This window comes from Panthera tigris, chromosome A2 (genome assembly GCF_018350195.1).
Source record: "Panthera tigris isolate Pti1 chromosome A2, P.tigris_Pti1_mat1.1, whole genome shotgun sequence".
Classification (NCBI taxonomy): domain Eukaryota; kingdom Metazoa; phylum Chordata; class Mammalia; order Carnivora; family Felidae; genus Panthera; species Panthera tigris.
The window spans coordinates 22,078,668-22,101,965 of record NC_056661.1 but is presented as its reverse complement, the minus strand read 5'-3'; the positions used below and the strand labels follow the sequence as shown (position 1 = coordinate 22,101,965).

General features: G+C 47.2%; 1 protein-coding gene across 1 annotated transcript in view; it reads right to left on the bottom strand.

The window, feature by feature from the left end:
• Positions 1 to 23,298, bottom strand: part of CACNA1D (calcium voltage-gated channel subunit alpha1 D) — a 301,420-nt gene that overhangs the window by 97,740 nt on the left and 180,382 nt on the right. Inside the window, exon 9 of the mRNA XM_042977073.1 lies at positions 6,307 to 6,476. Within this exon, the coding sequence (XP_042833007.1) occupies positions 6,307 to 6,476 (170 nt within the window). The remainder of the gene's footprint in view (positions 1 to 6,306; positions 6,477 to 23,298) is intronic.

Below are 23,298 nucleotides of genomic sequence, written 5' to 3'. Positions count from 1 at the left end.
TCATTGTAGCAGCTTTATAATGACAATTTATTGAAAACAGCTAAAATGTGGTTTTAAAAAACACAGAAAGATGTTTATGACTCATGGTTCAGTACAAAAGGCGAGCTGAGCCACGTGAGCTGATGGGGACCTGAGTGTGGGCTGTGAAAACCTGTATGTTCTTACAGGCCCAGGTGAGGGAAGCACAGGCCCCCAACTGCCCAGCCTGGTTCCCTCATACTTTCTACACTTTGATTCTTGGCAATGAGCATATATTACTTTTGTAATTAAAACATTAAAAACAAACACAACCCTGACTTGGACTCTACACTTGGCTATTCCTCATGTCCACACTGGGGCGACCATCCCTGTGTCTGTCTCCGCCAGCTCCTGTGAGACCTACCCGGGGCAGCCATCTGCCCCCCACAGTACCCTAAGTGGAGGGGGGTCTCCCAGGAGACCCCAGCGCTGGGCCCACCCCAGTCGGCTCTCCTGGTCAAAGGCACTTCCAACAACCTCTATGGAGAGGGCAACCCTCCTGAAGCAGGTTTATCATACGTACTTCTCTAACTGCAGCTGTTTGCTTTACAAAGCTTTTAAATGAACATTTCCATTTTGAACTTGCGCCCTGAAGTAGTTTAATTGTGATGAAAGCAGTTTTCTAAGTCATATTTTGAAGACACAGGCTTTGAAACAGGACCCACACATTTCCATGCTGTGTGCTTGCAAACAGCTATGCCCTTCCTGGTTTCCTGCCCAACCCCCAAATCAAACAAGAGAGCAAAAGACATCCAAGTGGCACAGGGGAGGCAACTGCTGTGGCAACCTTCCAGGCAGACACCTGCTGGGCAGGGGCAGAGTCCCGATGGGAGGGGGAGGGGCAGCCTCTAGGACCTCTGAGGAAGAAGAGAGCTCCTTGTGGGCATGATGCATTCCCACTTACAGAGACTATTGATCATTAATAGTTCCCACAGTGAAAATGCCCTGCTTTTCTGGCCAGAATTTTAGAATGAGCTCCCTTTAAAATGATTTCATTATTTTTAATGTCTTTTTGTTTTCTTCTTTTAAAAAAAAAGACTAATCACGGACAATGAGAAGAGTTTAAAATAGAATTTAGGCTTCCAGATTTTAATGGCCCTAGAAAAACGCCATTGTTAACTCAGAAGCAGCTGCATACGTCTAAAAAATCACTTTGAGATTTGGCAGGGTTTCTTAAGAAACTTGAAGCTCAGCAAAAAGTTAAATAAATTATCCTTGAAAATATCCCAAATGCTTAGGAACTAACTTCCAAGGGAATTTTGTCTATTCAATTAACCATGTAACACCAGCTTCCTAATAGCAAATTTATAGAATGGACGTTTTAGATATTCCATGAATGCACAAAGCTAGAATTACCAGTCACCACAGCCACCAGGGAGTCCAGTTATGGACCGACTGCTTCTCCTGCCTTCTTTCAAGTGAAAGCCTAGAACAGTGTGACATTCAGTGTGATAGCATTGCAGAGCCCCCAACCCTGGCTTCCCATGGGAACCTCCAGGGACCAGCAGATAAAATCATGCCTGGGTCCCGCCGCAGACAAACTAGTCTTTGTGGGCGTGGAGTGATGGCATCAGGATGTGTCTGCACTCCCCAGGTGACTGTCATGTACAGCCAGAGTTGGGTACCACAGACGCAGACAGTGACATTTAGATTAGAGAGAAAAGATAATGTGTACGCAGCTCTAAGCACTTGATTTGACATCTGCTCTCCAACAGCAAGCATCAACCAACCACAAATGGTCGTTGAACCAGAAAGCCATGCTTCCATATCTCAAACGTGACTGAGTCAACAGGTTTGCCTCCCATCAATACTTTAGAACCGTATAGTCTCTGAACAGGAAAGTACAGGGATGTGTTCCTAAAAGGGGTCCTTAGCCTGAGGTTGTTCAGAGGTCCTGTAGAATCTGCAAGAATAATTCTGTGTAGGTCAAGTTTTACTGTAGTCTGATGACAACAGTAGTAGTAAGTACACTTATGGCAATAGTGACCCTTACTAGTTATTGACCATCTAATCCTCATGACAATCCCATGGGCAAACACCTTTTTTTAAACGTAATATATTGTCCAATTGTCTTACATACAACACCCATTGCTCATTCCAACAAGTGCCCTCCTCCATGCCCATCACCCACTTTCCTCTCTCCCCCAACCCCCATCAACCCCCAGTTTGTTCTCTGTATTTAAGAATCTCTTATAGTTTGCCTCCTTCCCTCTCTGTTTGTAACTATTTTTCCCCCTTACCTTCCCCCATGGTCTTCTGTTAGGTTTCTCAAGTTCCACATATGAGTGAAAACATGATATGTCTTTCTCTGACTGACTTATTTCATTCAGCATAATACCTTCCAGTTCTATCCACATTGCTGTAAATGGCAAGATTTCATTCTTTCTCATTGCCAAGTAGTATTCCATTGTGTATATAAACCACAATTTCTTTATCCATTCATCAGTGGATGGACATTTAGGCTCTTTCCATAATTTGGCTATTGTTGAAAGCACTGCTATAAACACTAGGGTACAAGTGCCCCTATTCATCAGCACTCCTGTATCCCTTGGGTAAATTCCTAGCAGTGCTATTGCTGGGTCATAGGGTAGATCTATTTTTAATTTTTTGAGGAACCTCCACGCTGTTTTCCAGAGCAGCTGCACCAATTTGCATTCCTACCAATGGTGCAAGAGGATTCCATGGGCAAATATCTTTACCCCCTTCTCGCAGACAGGAAAATGGGGGCTTGGAGACACTAGGTAGTGTGCCTAGCACTCAAGTCCAAATTCTCAGTCATACCCATTCCAGAGAAGGGGCATCTACATGCTGTCTAGCCTCTACCTCCAAAGTCTCATGACCTCTTATTAATGGCTTCTGATACCCCCTTTGCTTGTACAGGGTGAGGCTTAGCAAGGGTTTCCTGTCACACTGTCACTTAATCCCCCCCATGTCTGCAAGGAATCTGTCCCGATCCCATCCAGGACCCAGCTGAAAAAGGGCAGTCAGTGGCATACATGTCCCAAGGCAGTGTGAATAAGGCAAGGATCCCTAGGGAATGTCCCAACCCCTTTCCCAAAGAAAATGCAGGAGCAGGGCTGGGGTGCTCACTATGCGGGCATGGATCTTACACACCCAGGGAGCACGCTGGCAGCGGCAATGCCCACCTGCACTGCCTGCCAACAGGTGACAGAGACCAGACCTGGCGTGTGCAGGTGGTAAATCAACCATCGTCGGCTGACGAGGGGGATGATGCAGGTCTCATGGAAACCCCCTTCCCCTGTGGTTTCTGGCTGTGACAAGAAGAAAATGGATGGCCACTACGGGGTGTCCCTGAGAAACCTCAGAAGCTTTCCTTCTCCAAAAGTTCTGGGCTGCTGGGAATGTATTCAGGGAGGCCCACTTCCTTGCTGGGAGGAGACTTGGGGCTCTTGTCTTAAGTCAGTTAAATCCCTACATGGCTCCCAAAGCCTGGGATTTATGTCTTTTTTTTCTTTAATGTATGTTTATTTTTGAGAGAGACAGAGAGAGAGCTCGAGAGCACAAGCAGGGGAGGGCAGAGGGGGAGGGAGACACAGAATCTGAAGCAGGCTCCAGGATCTGAGCTATCAGCACAGAGCCTGATGCGGGGCTTGAACTCATGAGATCATGACCTGAGCCGAAGTCAGACACTTAACCGACTGAGTCACCCAGGCGCCCCTGTATTTATTTCAGACCCTAATCATCAAGGCTCTGGGCATCTGGTGACTCGGGAAATCAGAGCCTCACTCCACAGGAAACTGGGTTATTTCTTTCCTTGATTATACTACTAAGCAATGCACTTAAGTGTTTGGAACATTTATAACCGTCTGTACCTTGTTTGTGCGATTTCCCTAGCCTAAGAAGTACCCTCCTCTCTGCCACTTTTCGAAGCCACAGGCTGTTCCTCCCTTGAGCTCAGCAGGAACACCACCTCTTCTCAAGAGCCTCCCTTGCATTCCTCCCAGGGCTGTTTCACTGTGCCTTACGGGGCTCCCACAGAAGACTGCTGGCCCCTGATCACATTGCCAGCTTGCCCGTTCTGTTTTAAGCTGAGGCACCGCCCCCTCTGTCTTCCCTCCTCAGCTAGGTTTCCAAAGGCAGAGGAACTGATTTTGTCATCACATGGCCAGGTCCTTTACACACACTGGCAGGACACAGGAAGGACTGGGCTACGACAGGGTGGGCTCTCAGGACTAGCAGAAGCCATCGCCTTGAGTCCGGTGAAAACACCCACCCCTCCAGCCACGGGCCACAAGCGCGGTCCCACCGCAGCTGCTGCTAGCAGTGCTAACAGGGGTGAGGAAGCTGGGGCAACGAAGAGATGACAAGCTCACGCGGCCCCCCACCCCCCATCGGGCACAGCTAAACTGGCCGAGGAAGGCTCTCACTCAGGAGAAGGCACAATACTTGTGTCGGCTCACACATGACATGTCACATCAGGACAGGGAGGGAAGGGCTGGCAGACCTTCCCAGGTCAGCACCAAAGATGGAGTCTGGAAAGGAAGAGGGGAAACGTGAGGCAGGCATCCCCCAGGCTGCAAGTGTGACTCATTGCCGGCCACACGGGAGGTGCAGAGGCTGCGAGGAAACCACGAGTTCAGGCTCAAATGCCTTGAAGACACACAGACACCCTTCTTACACCCGGTCACCTAAAGGACAGCACCAAGTTTGGAACTGGGACGAAAGTCCCTTGTGAACTTCCATCTCAGAGTCAGCACACAAAGTCAGCTCTAGAAATCCTCCGGCAGCCTCCTGATGCTCAGCCACTGAGTCCCTAGCCTCCTCCTCGAGGGAGCAGCACCAATGATGCTGGGAAGGAGCAGGGAGGGGAGAGGAGCAGCCTGCACCCCGCCGGCCCCCCAGGAGCACACAGGACTAAGTCAATCATCTGCAACTGTGACAGCAGGAAGGGCTCACTCCCCATGGAAGCAGGGACCCAGAGTCCCCAGCTGGAAGTAGCCGAAGGCCACCTCAGTCAGCTGTGGGCCACTTAGCCTCCATATGCACAGAGGCAGCACAAGCCCTCCTTCACCCAGCCTCCCCCTGCCTACCCTGCATACCCTCTGTGCTCCGGCCAAAGGAACAAACAACCTCAGTGTCCTTATACCTCTGCCGTGGCTCAGGATGTTTCTCCTGACACTGGCAGACCTCAGACCCGTCCATCCTTCCAGGCTCAGGGCCAATGCCTCACAGCTCCGTGCTGGAGCCCTGCAGCCAGCCATCGTCCCCCTCGGCACCCTGCACCCAGCTTACCACCCCTCGCAATCCACACCTCTGTCCCCTGGTGCCGCACCTCGGCAAGCACAGGCCTGCCCTCCCCCAGAAGAAGAAAACTGCTGATGACCCCACACCCAGCACCCGCCTTGCTGAGTGAAGGCGTGACTGCACGCCGTCTCAGGACCCCTGCCCAAGGGGGCTCACTCAGCCATCTCCTTCCCCCTTGGTTCCCAGGCCTCTTGAGGGATGCACACCTTTGAGACATGTTCTTGGTCTTTACCATCAACTATTCTAGACTTCAAACAAAGTCCAAGCGTCTCAGTCAAATCCACTGCTGAATGTCAATCTCTGCTTTTACCTGAGGCACAGATGGCCCAGGAAGCATAAGGGCACATCCATGAGGAAAGCAGGTGGTGAAAGAGACACCTTGGGTGACAATGGCAATTAACGCCAGGCTTTGCTGGGCGTCGGGCCTTCCTGCTGCAGAAAGTGCCCGTGGTGCCTGGTACCAGGGTAGACGACCAGGCGAGCGGGCTCCAAGCGGCTACGCTGACTCCCACGCCACCTAACGCTGCCCAGATGGGTCAGCTGCTTTCTTCCCAGCCCCTGATGGGCTAAGCATCTGCGCTCCCACCCTGCCCCCATGTAGAGCTCAGATGGGGGCCACTTCCGGCCACACGAGGCTGGAGAGGGACCCTGCTCTTCAAGTTCTTGTCCAGTAACACAGTCCCTCTGAAGGGAAGGAAGGAGCCGTGTCTTTGTGTCCTGTGCTGCAGGGTCAACGTGTGTCTTCCCACGGCTGCTGCCCACACAGAAGGGACTTCCCGAATTCCCTGTGGGTGAGTGTGGCTGACCCTCCTCTGCCTTAAAATCGCATGACCAGGTACAACTCTAAAACCCGAGCCTCTGGCAGAATCTTAGAGGCGGTATGAGCACACCGTCCTCTCTGATGGGCAGCCGACAGGGTACGTGACCACAGGCCGGGCCAGGGGGAGAGACGTCTCTCTGCCTGGTGGGGGTGTGAGTCACACACAAGCTCTCTCTGGTCAGGAGTAGGAAGGTGCTACATACTGTTGCGTTTGCTTTCCTCTCCTCCTTCTTCCTCATTCTCAGGATCGATGTCCTCTGCTTGGGTGATCCAATCCAAGTAGCCCTTTAGATCCTCCTCTAGCTGCTGCTTCTCCCGGAGTTTCTGGAAATCTCCCCGGGCTTTAGCCTTCTCTCTTTCCTTTGAGAATTCTCTGAGGGAGGCGGAGAGAACAAGCACATGTCAGGACGTCCCTAGGGACCTGCACCGTGAGCCATCTGTCCTGCTGCACAACAGTCTTGTGGCAGGACACACAGCACTGAGTAACAGCCACACAAGCACAGCAACAGAGGCCACACATGTGGACAGGACACAGGACGGTGTCTTCCTAAGCAAGACTGTGGGTGTCAGAGCTGCAGAGACCACATCAACACACATGCGCTGTCTCAGAAAATGAACAATCCCAAGGAGCCCAGGCCAAAATCACCATGTGCTGTCATGGCGGGTCTCCTGACACCCCCCGCCATTAGCTTGAACTTAGAGGTCCCCCACCTCCCCCAGAATGTCCCCAGATGCCAGTGGAAGCTGGCGTCACACTTCAAAGAGAAAGGACCCAGGAGGGCTAAGCTGTGGTCAAAGAGGGTACGCACCAAGTTTAGGGTTTCTTCAATATTTTCAGCCAAAGGTAGCATTCCTGACCCTTGTGTCCAAACTAAGAGCCAGGAGGGGGCTCACCCTCATGGCCCCGTTCTCCCTTCCCACGCAGGAAACAGAGCACTGGTGAAATGCTATTGTTGTTCATAACCCTCACTTCTTGCCATGATCTTTCCCCAAAAGTCTTCCCTGCAGGAGATGAAGAGGCAGTACAATTTGTTGCCCATTTATGGGAACACCTGCCCTGGAAAGGCTTTGGCAGACGTGTAAATGTTCCCAACTGCTCGTTGTTTACTCCACCTTTCGCGTCTGCAGTCCTACATCCACACATACACATAGAATCCCACATGTGTTCAGGCAAGCCTGGGAATCAGGTGGATGATTACCCAATTTTCATGTACAAGGAACCATCTGCATTTCCAACCGCGAATGCTTACAGGAGCCAAGTTACACGAGTTATGGATTTCGTAAGCACGATTAAAAAGCTGCTAAAAAAGCGGACGAGATTCAGCACAGTTTCTGCGTACACGGCCCTGGATTCTGATGGAGGTTACCTCCGCCTTCCGTCTGCCATCCTGCCAGCCCGAAGCCCCCACGTCTCCCTGTCAGGGACCTCTTCACCCCAACTCAGACAACCGACAAAGGGGGAAATGACCTGCCTTCATAAAGCCAACCCCTCTTGTCTCTCTTCCCTCTCGCCCTCCACCCTGGGCTATAAAAGGGACTAACAGGTACTTGAATGCTCAGCGACACTGATGCTTCAAGTTAAAAACTGGAGTCCTTACCAAGGCACTACCCTCTGCCTAGTAAAAAAGGATGACCTCATTTCTTCCCAGTCACTCACCTCCCGAATGCCCCAGAACCTGTCCTTGGCTCTGTCACGGCTAATCCATCCCCACCTTCCCCCTCTAAAAAATGAGGAGAGGGCAGGGCTATGGGGCATGCTGGGCATGCAGGGGAGCTGACCTCAGAGGGTTCGCAGGGTGAACCAAAGCTGATTAAGACTCAGATGCTTTCTGCACTCCACCCAGGGGCCTTTCCTGCAAGGGAGAATCCCTTCCTGTCTCACGTAGGAAGGGCCATCACAGGCGGCGTCTTGCTGTTCATGCAAACCAGACCCTCAGAACGATTTGGGGCTTCTAGGCCTCCCAGGCCTCCTGAGACACAAGACATGCATAACTCAGTTTTGGGGAGGTTCACCAAGTCAATATGAATTTTGAAGAAGTCACACCCAATCCATAATGTCCATCCCTAGAGAATGAAGTGGGGGCCCTGGAGGCTTACATGTCAACATGTCCCTTTTCTTAAATACATTGTAAAGAACAACCGGGTGGGCCTCATTTGTATAGTCTGCCAAAAGTAAGCACAAATCTTTGTGTTTTGATTCTGAACTTGAAGTGTGAAATTTACACGGTTATAATACAAACAGGGTATTCTTATTCCTAGAGTCATATCCTATCTGAGTTCTTGAAAAAGATTACAAAGATAGCAAAAGAGTTACCAGAAAAATTTAAGGGCTTTATAAAAGAGGATTTTGCTTTAATATCATATTTTATGAAGTATTTTTTTGCATTATAAATACAAAAAAAAATAACTCTCTAACAAGCTCTATTGCTGTTGTGCATTCTTGGTTGTTGAGACACAGGAACACATGCATAGATAAAATCCTACTATGAGTAAAATTTCTGAGAATAAAAACCATTGCCAGGCTTATGGCCCATTTATTTTAAGTAATAGTCTCTATTACACAAGTTCAGGTAATAAAGTTGTTGATGTAAACCCTCTGAACTGCTTTTAGACAGTTCTGAATGGTCTAATACTCAACAGACATGTAACATTTGCTGATTTGGACAGAACTGAGATTTGCAAGCATAAATCTCCTCCTGTGGGCTCTGAGACAGGCTGAAGGAAGAAGGGTGGGAGGAGGGGTCTTTGTGATGGACCTAGACCACACTGGGCTCTCAGTCTGAAGACCTGGGTTCTAGTCCCAGCTCTATCACTTGTCTCTTCAGAGCTTGGGTTTTCTCAGCTGCAGTATAGACACAATACTTGTTCTACTGTTTCACGGAGATTAAGACAATACTGTGGAAATCACAAAGCATTGGGCAAATGTGAAGTTCAAAGATATAATATTTAGCTGCTGAATCTGGGCATTAAAAAGGCAATCAGAGGAGCTTTCTCAAATACCAAAGGGAGGAAAACTGCAAACATCTCTGAGTGGGCTCTAAACTACATGATCCCAGCAGAACTAAGAGAAGCAGAGAACAACGCATGAAATCCTAGTCTCAGAGTGACCCCAATGGGCCAGCCAGTACCTCACCAATCCTGTACCCCTCTCTGCTCAGTTGAAAATAACCCATTCCCATCTCAACAATCCTTCCATTCTAGAAAATTCCCACCCAAGTCCACCGAATTTTGTATCAGCCTCAGTAGATGAAGAAACAAAGTTTTCCATTTTACATGAGAATTCATCATTTTAGAAGCCATTACTAAGGGACTAAGTAATAATCACTACTACAAAAGTTGATTTAACAAAGTTATTGGTAGAAACAATCTGACTTTTTTTAAATGTTTACTTATTTTTGAGAAAAAGAGAGAGACAGAGACAGAGACAGAATCCAAAGCAGGCTCCAGGCTTTGAGCAGTCAGTGCAGAGCCTGACGGGGGGCTCAAAGACACGAAATGAACTGTGAGATCATGACCTGAGCCAAAGTTGGACGCTTAACTGTCTAAGTCACCCTGGTGCCCCAAAACCATCGGACTTTTTACAAGTGCCTAGAAATCTAACAGCTCAACATGTGACAGAAGCCTACTTGTTCCAAATCAGAATTCTATTTATGGTGCATTCGATCAAAAGGAAAAAAAAAGATATAAGAAAGGCTTCAACAAAAAGGCACCTGGTATTCTACCCTTTATGTATGAAAAAGGGGGAAATAAGGAAACATGCATATTACCTCAGGGTGTATCCAAAGGATAAAGCAGAAACTGCAGAATGGGGACAAATAGAAGGGAGGGGACAAAGCAGGAGGGATACTGTTAAGTATACCTTTCTCTATAGTTTTCACTTTTGGAACCACATTAATGTTCTACACATCACAATTTTTCAATTAAATCAAAAAGGATGGGGTGGTGGGGAAATAACCCTAAAGTGGAAGTGAATTGAGACAAATGAATCTGGTTGTATTTCAAACAAATACCACAACGATAAAGAAAAGAAAGACAAAACTAGCTCGGGTAGCTTAGGATCCCTTGACTGTATGCTCTCAGCCTTGGGCAGGATTGAGTGAGGGAAGAACCCCAAGTAAATGCTAAACTCTTTGCAGGAGTTTTGTGTTTTGTAGTGCTATGGACAAAACAATGCTGGAATCATTTTGGATTTATTACAGGACTTAACAACTGAGTAAATGTGTCCATGTTCCTGGGAGCCAGGGTCCTCACTGTGGAAGGAGGGACACAGAAACATGGAAGAAAGGAAGACTGGAAAGAACCCTCTGGGGATGGACTGGAATTAGAGGTGTTAATGTGAATTTGTGATTTCTACAAGATGTATATGTATGAATGTAAGTATGTGTATGTGCATGTAAATGCATACATTTCCCAGCTCTGTTGAAAGAATATGGAAACAAAGGCAGTCCAGTTGTTATGAGCACACGTGGCCCCCAGACTTGGGTCTCTAATACATGTCTATTAAAAGAAACCAAGAGTTGGGGCACCTGGGTGGCTCAGTAGGTTAAGCAACTGACTTCGGCTCAGGCCATGATCTCATGGTTCGTGGGTTCAAGCCCTGTGTCGGGCTCTGTGCTGACAGCTCAGAGCCTGGAGCCTGCTTCAGATTCTGTGTCTCCCCCTCTCTCTCTGTTCCTCCCCTGCTCATTCTCTGTCTCTCTCTATTTCTCAAAAATAAATAAACGTTAAAAAAATTAAAAAAAAAAAAAAAAAGAAACCAAGAGTCTTGGTAAAATGGCTGATTCCAGGGCTAGGGTGGAGTAGGTACAGGATGAAACAAATAAGGACATGCTAAAAAAAATTTTTTTTTAATTAAAAGCAAAACAAAAACACGATAAGGGCACAGGAGCCAGAGAAGTATCTCTCACTGGCTAAATCTAGGATAGAAAATGATGAAATAGGAATAAAGTATTACATTTTAAGAAAAAAAATCAGTCCACACGTCTTATAGACAGATAAATGAAAAAACAAGATGGTTGCCAGAGGAGAGGACAAAGGGGGATGGGCAACATGGGTGAAGGGCAGCGGGAGATACAGGCTTCTAGTTATGGAATGAGTATGTTGCGGAAATATAAGGTACAGCACAGGGAATACAGTCAATGATACCGTACTAGCATGTATGGTGACAGATGGTAGCTACACTTGGGGCGAGTACAGCATAATGTATAAACTTGTCAAATCACTACGCTGTACACTTGAAACTAACGTAACATTGTATGTCAACTATGCTCAAATTTTTCTTCAAAGTGCAAAAAAAAGGCAAAAGCAAATGAGATACAATATTAATAAGCATCAAGTGAAGGGTACATGGACTGTTCACTATGTTATTCTTGTAACTTTTCTGTAGTTTGAAATTATTTCCAAAAAGAAAAAATTTTCAAGTGTTTGGAAAAATGTAACCATAGTAACCAAATGCAAATTTATGTTATATTTTCATTTCCGCTCACCAGCTACATTGTAGGATCCTTCGGGAATGGACAATGTTGTACATTTGTTATGTTTTCCATTTCGCATCTCTGTCTCTTTCATGATGTCCCCCTTCCAGTAGTCATGCAGGTACAAAGCACATGAAATGAGCCCTACTCCTGAAGAGGCCAGAATGCATCAGGATAGAAAGCCCATGATTCCTGGAATCTCCCAGAAGCATGAAATGAGTGTGTCCACGCCCAGACATACCATCTGCAGCAGCTTTCACCATCAGCCTGTCATTTTCCCTTCCCATTTACAGGCCTCATGGGGTGGAATTTCTGTCTCCACACTGCTGGAGAATCTTCCCTCCAGGTCTATGTCCTTTGTAAGGAGCAATTTCTCAGTGAGGAATCTCCCTGCCAGCTGGACATCATGACCACCAAGCATCTTATGCTGGCCAGTCTACACACACCTCACCGACCAAGGCAGCTGGAACGAGTTGTAGCCAGAGCGTTTCGTGGGGGTTCACCTTCCCCTTGACTTCAGGATACCACTGCAGACCCTGGCTTCACCCTGATGGTGTCCTGCTCAGGAAGCCTCAGGGTTCCTCAACACTGCCCTCAACACTCCAAGGTCAAGTGCCTTGGTCTGGCACTTGGCCCCTTTCAGCCTTTTCCCATAGACTATTTCAGCTCCATTTCCCCACCTTAACAACATACCTCTGTATTTTGCCTACACTCTTCTCAATTCCTTAACCCTCTGAGCCTCTGTCCACAGAACTCCATCCACCTAAGAAGCCTTTTCCCATCTTTGAATTCCAGCTTACCTATTAAGACCCAGATTTACCTGGCTACCCATTCAAAGAGTTCTGCCCTCTGAATCATCAGAGCACTCTACTCAGTGAACACCAAGACACGGAGGTGTGTGTGTGTCCAATCCCAGCCAGCCTCCTCAGCGAGGTATCCCTGACAGAGCCCAGGCCAATGCCTTAAGCCCATCCTCATGGCAGACGGTCAGTGGTGATGGCGGGGCTGTTATTACCCTCATTACACAGAAACCGAGGAAACAGAGGCTCAGGTTGGTCAGACAAGCCCACTTAGCTCCTGAATCGGCCCTTCCAAGGACCTCCACGTGGGCCACATGGGAGGCAGAGAAAGAAGAGGGTAGCAGTATGAATGGATAAGGACAAAGAAACAGCTATGGGTCAGCCTGGGGGGGGGGGGGTGCTTAAATCCCAAACTATTTTGGGAGGATTAGGATTACCTTCCTGAAAGCAATGAGGAACCAACAGAAATCTGATAGGAGAAGAGTCCTTATCAGCTTTGTTTTATAGGAGTTCTATGTAAAGATGAGATCAAGATAAGAAAATGGTGCTGAGGCCAGAGGTAATCAGTAAACACTGAGTGATGGGGTAGGTTCGACAGCAATAACAATGTGAATCAAAAGTAACATGTTCTGATAAAATTCCCAACTTTCATGGACTATTTGGAAAAGCACCTGTGAGGGCTGTCATTGCTAACCCCCAGCCATCCCCACACTGTGGTCATCTTTACCTCTCCTCCCTCATGCTGGTCCCCTGGGTCTGCCCCAGCCAGTGTCATCTTTGCTAACATGAACCTTCCTCCAGGGCCAGGTGATGCCCCCACTTCCTGCCATGGGAACATTCCACGCCCATGCGTTCAGGAAACAAAGGCAGGTAGGCAGGTGGGCAGGGGGCAGAGGAAATATGAACAGGAAGGTAGATAGAGATGAGACACCACAGAAGAGCCCCATTCCTGGTCCTCGATCTCCAGAAGGCTGCCATGGAATAGAGGAAGCAGGCCCCCTGTGTGCTCCAGGGAGTGGGCCGAAGTGGAAGAAGAGTGATTTCAGTGCAATATAAGGCAGAAACCTCTAATAGTCGAAGTGCACCAAAGACGAAATGTGCAGCATGGAGAGCAGCAACTTCTGGAGGGGGTGCATGGAGATGGAGACTTTGGTCGAGGACCAGCACCAAAGCAGGAAAGCTGGAGTCCCCAGGTGTGGTACAGATCCTGCCGCTGTGTTTCCCCAACCCCACATGACATGCCCTCTTCTCACCCAGGCCAGCACTTGCAACACACCGCCCCGTACTGTGTCCAACCATGGCTGATGCTAGACCCTCCTGGCCTCCTCTGTGGCTCAAAGGGAAAGCAGGACCCCTCACTGCTGAGAAGTGACCCCTTCCTCATTTTCTGCTCTCCTCCCATGGCAGCAGCCTGGTGCTCTCTCTTAGTCCTGGCGGCCAAGAAGTCTGTTGGCATCATTACCAAGAAGCCTGAGGGCTGAGGGAGTCAGAGCAAGGGGTGAGTGGGGTTCTGGCTGCAGAGTGATGGTGCAGCCACACCCCCCGGGACACTCACATGCGGCTCCAGCAAAGCCCTGCAGGTGGGGAAGAGAAGGAAAAGAACAAGTAGAAGGCTCTGAGACAGGCACAACTTGAATCCACGGTCCTGTACCTGTAACTGCACCAGCCCAGGGTCCCACCTGTCAACCAACAATCTGAGCCCGCACACCTGGGGGTGCTGCCTCAGTTTCCTGTAGGACAGCCTGTTCGGGTCATGGCCCCTTTGTAGTAATAACAGAAACAAACCTCTTGTGTATTTGGATTTCTATTTGGGGTCTTTAAAGTGTCTTTACATGCTGTCCCATGGGCTCCTCACTACCTCAGTGTGGGACAAGGATTACCACGCCCATCTCACAAAAGCCAAAGTTGCAGTTCAACAAGGTAGCGTTACTGCCCCTGGATCATATGCTCAGTAAACAGGATAACCAGGGGCTCCAAAGTAAGTGCTCTTTCCACAGGCATCCTGATCCCACTGCCTCCTGGCATAGGAGTTGTGTAGACTGGACATTCATTGGTTAGGATCAGGAGGGGTGGGTCAAGACAGAATGCACCACTTACCCCCGGCATTCTGATTTTCCTCCAGAGCCCCAACTGAGGCTTAGCAAAGATGATAGTACACTTCCCCCCACATGTTGTCCTTCTCTGCTCAGGGAGACAATCTGCCAGCCAGTCACCCCCACCCCAAGAGTCCCTATGCACATGCCCCACACTGCAGAGAGCTCCCAAACCCTGACATTGCCAGGATTTACAGGCCCTGACAACCTGCGCTCTGGGAGCCCTGGCTCGGTCAACACCACTGGAGAGACAGCACTTAGCCTGAAGCAAGCCATTGCATTCGTATGGCAGCTCAGGTCACACGTGACAGCCACTGCACAATTTGTTCTGGAATTTGTTATTTCTCAAATGCCCCATAAAATAAGTGGGCCACTGGAAATCATGTTGATTTAGAGATAGGGTTTTTTCTTGGGTTGTAACGGTATTTGTTTAACCAGACCAACACAAATAAAATTTAGACAAACACTTTGAAATTTGTGCACAGAGAGAGAGAGAGAGAGAACCAGCACAAACAAGTGTAAAAACCTCCGGTGAGCAAAGCCAACAGAGCCACTGGGACTCAGATTTCCAGTGAAAAGAGAGGACTCGGAAATTCACACATACGCACAAGCAGCATTCTTAAAAAGGCAGAGTAGGGGGGAGCTGAAGAAGCAAGCAAGTTTTTATCAGTGGAGGCCAGTCTTCCTTAGACCTAAATCATTTCCCCTACACAGACATAAAGGAAGTGGAACAGAATGAAAAAGTAGTTTGGTTCAAAAAATATTTTTATGTTTAAATCTAATTCTTTGGAAAGCATGTAAATTCAGTTTCTGTTCGAGGAATTGAGGTGTCATGTAAAAAAAAAAAAAGAATCAACAATGTGTGGTGTTTCACCATAAAATAATTTACAAGACTAGTGCTCTAACCCCTAAGCTATGGAGCCTCACCATAAAAAAATTTAAATGAGCGGCAGGGGTTCAAGCTCAAAGTTCATCAAAATCATTGGCTTTGTTCCAGTTTCCCTCAACCACAAAAGGCCCGGCATTAGCCGAGGCTCTCTTTGCATGAGAGGAGTGGCCAGAATGCCAGAGGTGGGCTTTGGGATGCCATCCTTAAGACCTGTTCCTTTGCAGAGGACACAGGGCAAGGCAGGGGCAGGGGGAACGTAACCTGCAACCGTGTCCTTCAATGGCAAGTGAGGCATAGGCCTCCAAGAAGCGGGGGACCCACAGGCTGGTAAGAGGGACAAGAGGAAATGGAGGAATTTTGTTTACACAGAGAATATGTTGGAGGAAAGTATTTTAACAATCGCTTTTCCATCAAACCACATTATGACCATTCTTTGGGAACTCGTTCCTGAAAATAATCCCCACGGCGACTCTCTCTGTAAAGGGTGTCAGTGCCTCCTAATTTTTCTGTTCACAAAGGTTTGGGTGACTTAAGAGATTTTTTCTCAAACCAATGCTCCCCTTTTCATGTCCTTGACTGCTTTTATTGACATAAAAGTCTACGAAAATGCTTCAAATAGAAAACGTCCATCGTTTGAGAAGATGAACCATTTTCAAAGCAGGCGTTTCCTAACTTTTTTTTCCCCTTAGCTTTTAATGACAAGGTTATCTGCTGTGAAGAGCAGCTGAGCAGACCTACACATACCAAACCTCGGGGACTGGGTATGTATGGCACTGAACGAGGGACAGGGACAGGGAGGGAATGAACTAATGCATGATCTGTCTGGCTTGTTCTCTCTCCTGGCCCTCTCTAAACTCTGTTCCTTAAACACTGTGCTCCAGCCATCCTGAAATTCACTCCTTTCCTCCGAGGCACAGAGATCTTACAGCTGTGTGTGTGCTATTCCCTATGTTAACCTTGACTGCTCTTCCCGATGCTCACCCACTCACTGGATCAGCCTGGAAGGACATTTCTCTTACGTCCTTAGAGTCTCCTGGATAAGAGGCTCACTTGTGTAGAATTTATTTCACAGCACTGCAGTTATTATTTAATATTTTCTTTTACACATTAGACCATAAGCTCTGTGAAGAAGAGGCCGTGTCTTTCTTATCCTTGTATATCAATTCCTTGTCAAAATCGTTGGCCACTGCTCAGTATGAAGAGGCTAAATTTTAATAAACAGTTTTATAGACTCAGGTCTTACATTAATAACCATCACATCAAAGACATGGATTGTGGGCTATGCATTGGATGTATCTGATCACAAATGCCCATGTAACATTCTATCACCTAAAATTGCACCTGTTAAAAAACAAATAGAAATGAAGACAGTCAGAGTCCTGTAAAGTCTTAAAAAGTCCTCCAGGGAAATAAAGTGCATCTGGCATCTTAGAATGAAATACACTTTCTTTTTTTCACTGCATCTCCTTGTCGGAGGACAGAAGAACTGCTTTCTCTTTGAAGAGTTAGTTTCCATGGCTACCAAAGACATTCTAGTGCTTCCGGCAGAAAATTTCCCATGCAGGTTGCATGCTGAAAGTTACAGATTTCTTGTTTCAATCTGTTTTGCAGAAAACGTGTTTTAAGAGGCATTCTTCAAAAACATGGGTTCTCTCGTCTCTTATCACTTTCTCTGAATGAAATACATCATTCCCAATCAGATGAGCCAAGCCAACATCCTATCTTCCATGACAGGCTTCAAATACTGCCACTTAACAAGTCACTTGAGAAACTTCTTGCTAGACTTGTCAGATTCCAGTTTTTAAAGAAAAATAAGGAAAATGTGTTCCTGAAGTCTGACTCAGGAGGGTGGCAGAACCATTAAAACATAAACACGTTTGCAGGTAGCAGCGACCCCAGGGCATGTCCTACTTAGGCACCAACACCGTTTGCTGTGTTACGGGCCTGGCTTTACCGCCTGAAGTGCCGTTGGGTTCCCGCCTGTCTGCCAGTGGGGTCTGACCACAGGTAAGCAACGCTGGCCCAGAGAAGAAGCTGGAACCAAACCCATCTGTTGGGATGTCCTCAAAGCAATGCCTGTGGGAATTTCTGCCCCATCCCACCCATGGCCACCAAGGCAAACCGGCTGGTGAGCAGCACACAAAGGAGAGCGAGCCTCTCCCTCCCAGGAGGGGTTCCTTGCTGGAGGGCGGCATGGGCGGGAGGCGCCCTCTGTGGACCATCACACTTAGTTGAGAACAAGGGAATGAGCAGCATATTATAAGGGACACTCGGGGATTCAGAGAGATCCATCCCCGGTAAAGGATCTAAAAGGACCACTTGAGCTACAGTGAGACTTGTTCATGAGCACTTTTAAGAAGAAAAAGAAACCAATGTCTCTGAAGCCTCCGTCTTCCACTCTTCCACTTTGCTTCGGGTGATAAATTTGGGGGGAGAAAGATGCTGACGGAACATAAAGAATACAGCCACTCAGGAAATATCAGCACAGACCCAGCCTGGGTAGACAGGGTCCCACTGTGACCCCTCACCTGGCACAGAAAGAGGGTCCACCTGATGAGAAAAGCAGCTTGGGCTCCTGAGACAAGAAGTTTGAGACTTAATTCCTGGCTTACCAGGAATTCCTTACTTACTAGCTGTGTGACTTTCAGAAAGGTAAGACCTCTCTGAGCCCTGCTTTCTTCATCTGTAAACCTGAAGCAAGAGCACGTCACTAAAGTACTAGAAAAGATTAAATGAAATTAACTATATACGGGTGCCTGGGCGGTTGAGTCAGTTGAGTGTCCAGCTTTTGATTTCGGCTTAGGTCATAATCTCATGGTTCATGAGTCTGAGCCCTGTGTCAGGCTCTGTGCTAACAGTGCAGGGCCTGCCTGGGATTCTCTCTCTCCCCCTCTCTATCCCCTCCCCTGCTCATGCTCACTCTCTCTCTCTCAAAATAAATAAACATTAAAAAAGAAATAAACTATATAAAGCACCTAGCCACAGTGCTTGGCACATGTTTTAGTGGCTCAGTGAACAATTACAAGGAATAAAGAAAAACCCTCTCCCACAATCCATACCCCAGAGTTGATGACCAAATCCACAGACCTCTCCTCCTCATCTCAGAGGCCCGGCAACCGCCTTCTGATCAAGCCCTTCCTGTTTATCTCCACCACCACACCCACCCATCACCTCACACCTACCTCACGGTCAGAGCCCCCCAGCCAGGACTCTCCTCACTCCATGCCACCTTGCAGGGCCCCAGCTTTGCCTTTCAGGTCTGGCTCCACTCCATCATCTTGTTCTCAAACACCTCAACAGCTCCCGTCAGTTAAAGAGAAAACCCTGCCTCTCCCATTGGGCTTTCCCAGCTCCATACCCATTTTCTGCCCCACTGCACACGAGCCAGCACAGAGCACCCCGGCAGCCTCCCTGGCTCTGGACACACGTGTGCACCAGGCCCTGCTCTCCTTGCCACTTGCCGGGATCTGGAACATGCCCTTCTTTCTTTATATCCTTACAAATGTCCTTCCTTCAATGTCTTTCCTTACAGATGACCACCTTGAGCCTGGCTTCCCCGGGAGAGCCCTCTCTGACGTTCCAGCCCTCCATTATATGCCTAGGGCACGCTGCTAGGTACAGAGCAGATGCTAACATGCATATGACTGATGGCGGGACAGGAAAAGCATCCAGTTGGCCTCCATGCTGGACCCTGGAGTTCCTCAGTTACGTCTCTGTAAGCCGGCTCATCAGGAATGGCATAGGATTCAAGGTCAGGTGGGGCTCTGGGAACAGCACACCTCCTGGCAGGCACAGTGCCATCACCCACTGAATTAAGACTCCTTCAGATACAGCAAAAGCCTCCCAGACTTAGAAGCCAAAAATCTGCAAACGCTTGGAGGCTCCAAAGGTGCAAGCAGAGAACTTAACTTAGACCAAGATTTATTTTAAAGCAGAATTTAAAGGGAATGATCTAGTTCTGAACAGATTAATATTTTATCCCTGAATCCAAACCCGACTCTTCTGATAATCAGACTTAGAGAAATTAGGTTAGCACTTCAAGTGCCACTCGGGTCCTGAAAAGCTACGGCACCCTGGAGAGAGGAGCCAGCAAGTAGGCGTCCAGAGTGCAAATAAGAAGGCTTTTCAAACACACAGAAACAGTCTCCTTCAAGGAGGCTGCAATCTGGCTGATGCTGAGCACACCTCGTGTTTGGGAAGGTGTGTTCAGTTTACAGGTCTCTTCCCATCCATCTCTCTCCTTGGCTCTTAGGACAGCTCTGCAAGAGAAGTGACGGATGGGGCCATCCAGATTCAGGAGTGAGAAAACCCCAACATGGAGAAGAGAAGCCCACTGGTGAACATCACATCTGCAAGAAGCATGTAACCAGGATGACAGCCAGGTCCATGCACCTGTGCTCTGCCCACTATGATGACCTGTGGGAAGCAATAACCACAGTGACTGGTCATCTCCTTGGCCAAGGAGCCACTGCAGCTGGGCAGCACTGAGACCTCGACCCTCAGCTGGACTGTCCACACCGCTGGAATGACCAGCACCCTGTTTGCTCTCTGGAGAGACCAAAGCTTCTGGCGCACACCTCAGGCTGGGTGAGCCCAAACCACAAGGGCTGATATTGCCCCAGACTGAGAACCCTCCCCCATCAGGAGACCTCACCACCAAGCCTCTGCTCCCTCTGCTGCTGACCAGCAAATGCCTGCCCAAAGAGGAAAGCACATGTCCAACATCCTATCCCTATCGCCCAGTGCACAGTTGTTCCCACATTCCTCTGAACCTCCTTGCCACTAACTTGGCCTTCCCTCCCTCTTCAAGCCTTCCCTGTGCCCTCTGGAATTCCTGCTCTTATGACCCCCACCTTTTCAAAGGGACACTGTCCTCCTTGTTTAGATAGAAACCTGGGTCACCCTTGAGCTTTCTGTTTTGCTTCCCTTGCAGTCCTTCCAGATCCCTCCTCAAGGTGGAGTCGCTTGCTTTTCTGTTCCTCTTAACATTTAGACCAATACTTCTTCATTCTGCTGTAAAAGTCAATTACACAAAAATTCCATCTCTTCAGGGACAGTACCGGTGGGCACGTGGCCTTCTCCCCTTCCTTAGGGTTGTCTTTGGCCAACCTCCTGAACTGAAGACTTTGGCTCCTGGCTGCCAGCCTTCCTCTCCATTCTGCCATCCTCCTGGGGGACTCTGGTAGCCCTTGGTTGACCCTGCCAACCCCTAGCTTTGCAATTCCTTGACATATTAATCTCTAAAGGCCATCTCCTCCATGCTGCTTCAGCTACCCAACCCCTGCCACACCTCAAATGTTTATCATCCCTAACTTCATCATAAGTTCCTGCTTTCTGCTTTCTGACCATAACCTCTTCTCCTAACAGCTGACTTCTTTGCTCCCATGATAGGCACTTTTTTTTTTTTTTACCTCTCTGAAATGCCCAATCCATTGACCTTTCCATTTTCTCCCCATCTGTTACGCCTCTCCTTTCCTCCTAATCTAACTTAGATTTCATGATCCATCAGTGATCCATTCGGTGAAGTTCTTGACAGTAACCTAAACTTTCTACCATCTCTTTACTATACACAGATAGCAAACTCTCTCTAGATGAGCTCGAATGCCTCTTTCTTCCCTAGCTGGAGAAGGGATGGGTAGGACAGGCTGACATCAGTGCAGGTCCCTCATCACCAGCTTCACATAAGACCTCAACACAACCTATCACTCTCTCTCAGTTCCCCGCAATGACTCATTTGAGTCTTCACCATGCTCTTCAAACATCCAACTCTACCAGCTACCCCTTACCGTCAGCAGTTGAACCTGCTTTCTGCTTCAGAGAAACTAGAAATTACACAAGAATATTCCCAGCTTCCCACCATCAAACCAAACTTACATCTGACCCATCCTCTCTTCCTTTCTTCTCTTTATGAAGGAAAGAAACTTCTCTTAATACTACCTGTCTTTTGCCATCTTAATAAATTTGAGCTTTTCCACCCATGATCATATATCCCTCCATTTATTGAGGTCTTCTTTTATTTCCTTCAGTAAAGTTTTGTGTGGAGGTGTTGTACATCTTTCATTAGACTTATTCTTAGGATCTTGATTTTTTTTAATGTTATATATTTTTGTACCTTCCATGTCTCTATTTAACATTTTGAACATACGGAGTACAGTTATAATGACTTTTTAATGTTCTTTTTGCTAATTCTAGCATCTGTGTGAGTTCTGGGTTGGTTTCAACTGATTGATTAAATCTTATTATGGGTCATGTTTTCCTGCTTCTTTGCATGCCTAGTAACCTTTGATTGAACACCAGCCATTGTAAGTTCTATCTTGTTGGGTGTTAGATATTCTGTATTCCTATAAATATTCTAGTGCTTTGTTCTGAGATACAGTTACTTGGATCACACTGATCCTTCATGTCTTGCTTTACTGTTTCGCTAGATTAGTCTGGAGTCCTTCCCCATCTAGGTCTAGTTACTCCTCACTAACTAGGCAAATCCTTTGAGTACTCTGCCCAATGTCCCATGAATTATGAGTTATTCCAATTTGGCTGGTGGGAACAGGCTGTGTTCCAGGCTCTGTGAGCACTGAACATCATGCTTTGTAATCCAATCCAGTGTTCTTCCTTTAGTCTTAGGTAGTTTCCTCGCAGACAGGTACTAAAAAGTAAACTCTGCTGCATGTGGAGGGGGGCCTTCTGCTCATCTCCAGGGTTCTCATTCTATGCAGGTCCTCCTCTCCAATTCTCTGTCCTGCATACTCTAGCCACTGTGGTTTCTGCAGACTTTTAGCTTTGTCTCCCCAACTGCGAGAAATCACAGGGCTCCACCTGTGTCCCTCCTCCTCATGCCATGGCCCCAAAACTCTTTCAAGCCAGTGAGCTGGGGCAGTCACGGTGCTCATTCACTTTCCTTCCTGTTTCTCAGGGATCAGTCCCTGTCCTTCGCTGCCTGATGTCCAGTGTTCACATATTTTCTGTTTTTAGTTTTGTTGTTGTTTCAGGTAGGAGGGTTAATCCGGTGCTCGTTACTGCATCTTCCTCAGAAACAAAGAATCTCTTAATTCTACTCTAAGGTATTTTTAAATCAATTTTATAAAAATATAAGCTATGAATAAAAATCCACGTGTTTTAAGTTTGTGGTTTAGCTAACATTAACATCTACTGTACAAACACCCCAATCAAGACACAGAACGTGTATACCACCACCCAGTTATCTCATTCCCACTCCTAGTCAACCATCCTTCCTCCTACTCCAGAAAACCAATGATCTAATTTCTGTATTATGGATTAATTTTGCTTATTCTAGAACTTCATATAAATAGAATCACACCATATGCTCTCTTTTGCATCTGGCTTTCTTCCCTCAGCAAAATGTTTTTGAGCTTCATCAATAACATCGTATTAGTATTTTCACTCCTTTGTCCCACTGAATAGTATGCCAATTTCTGATTACACCATAATTTGTGTATTTGCCTATTGAGTTGGGTTTTTCCAGTTTGGAACTCCTAGGAACCAAGCTCTAAGAATGTTCACAGACAAGTCATTTTGTGGGCAGAGGTTTTCATTTCTTTTGGGTCTTTATCTGCACAGATGGGACTTCTGGGTCAATACAGTTAAGTTTTTGTTTTAACTTTATGAGAAACTGACAAACTTTTCCAAAGTAGTTGTACCATTTTATGTTTCTATGAACAATGTATGAGTATATACGATGCTCTATACTCTTGTCAACACTTGGTATTGTCTTTTTTATTTTAGCTATTCTACTACATATGTAGTGGTATTTCATTGCAGTTTAGCTTGCACTTCCCAGGTGGCTGATGATATTGAAATCTTTACATGCACATTGGCTGTTTTGTATATTCTTTTACAAAGTATTTGTTCAAGTCTTTTGCCAATCTTTAATTGGGTTGTATTTGTAGCTGTTAAGAGTTCTTTGCATATTCTAGCTACAGCT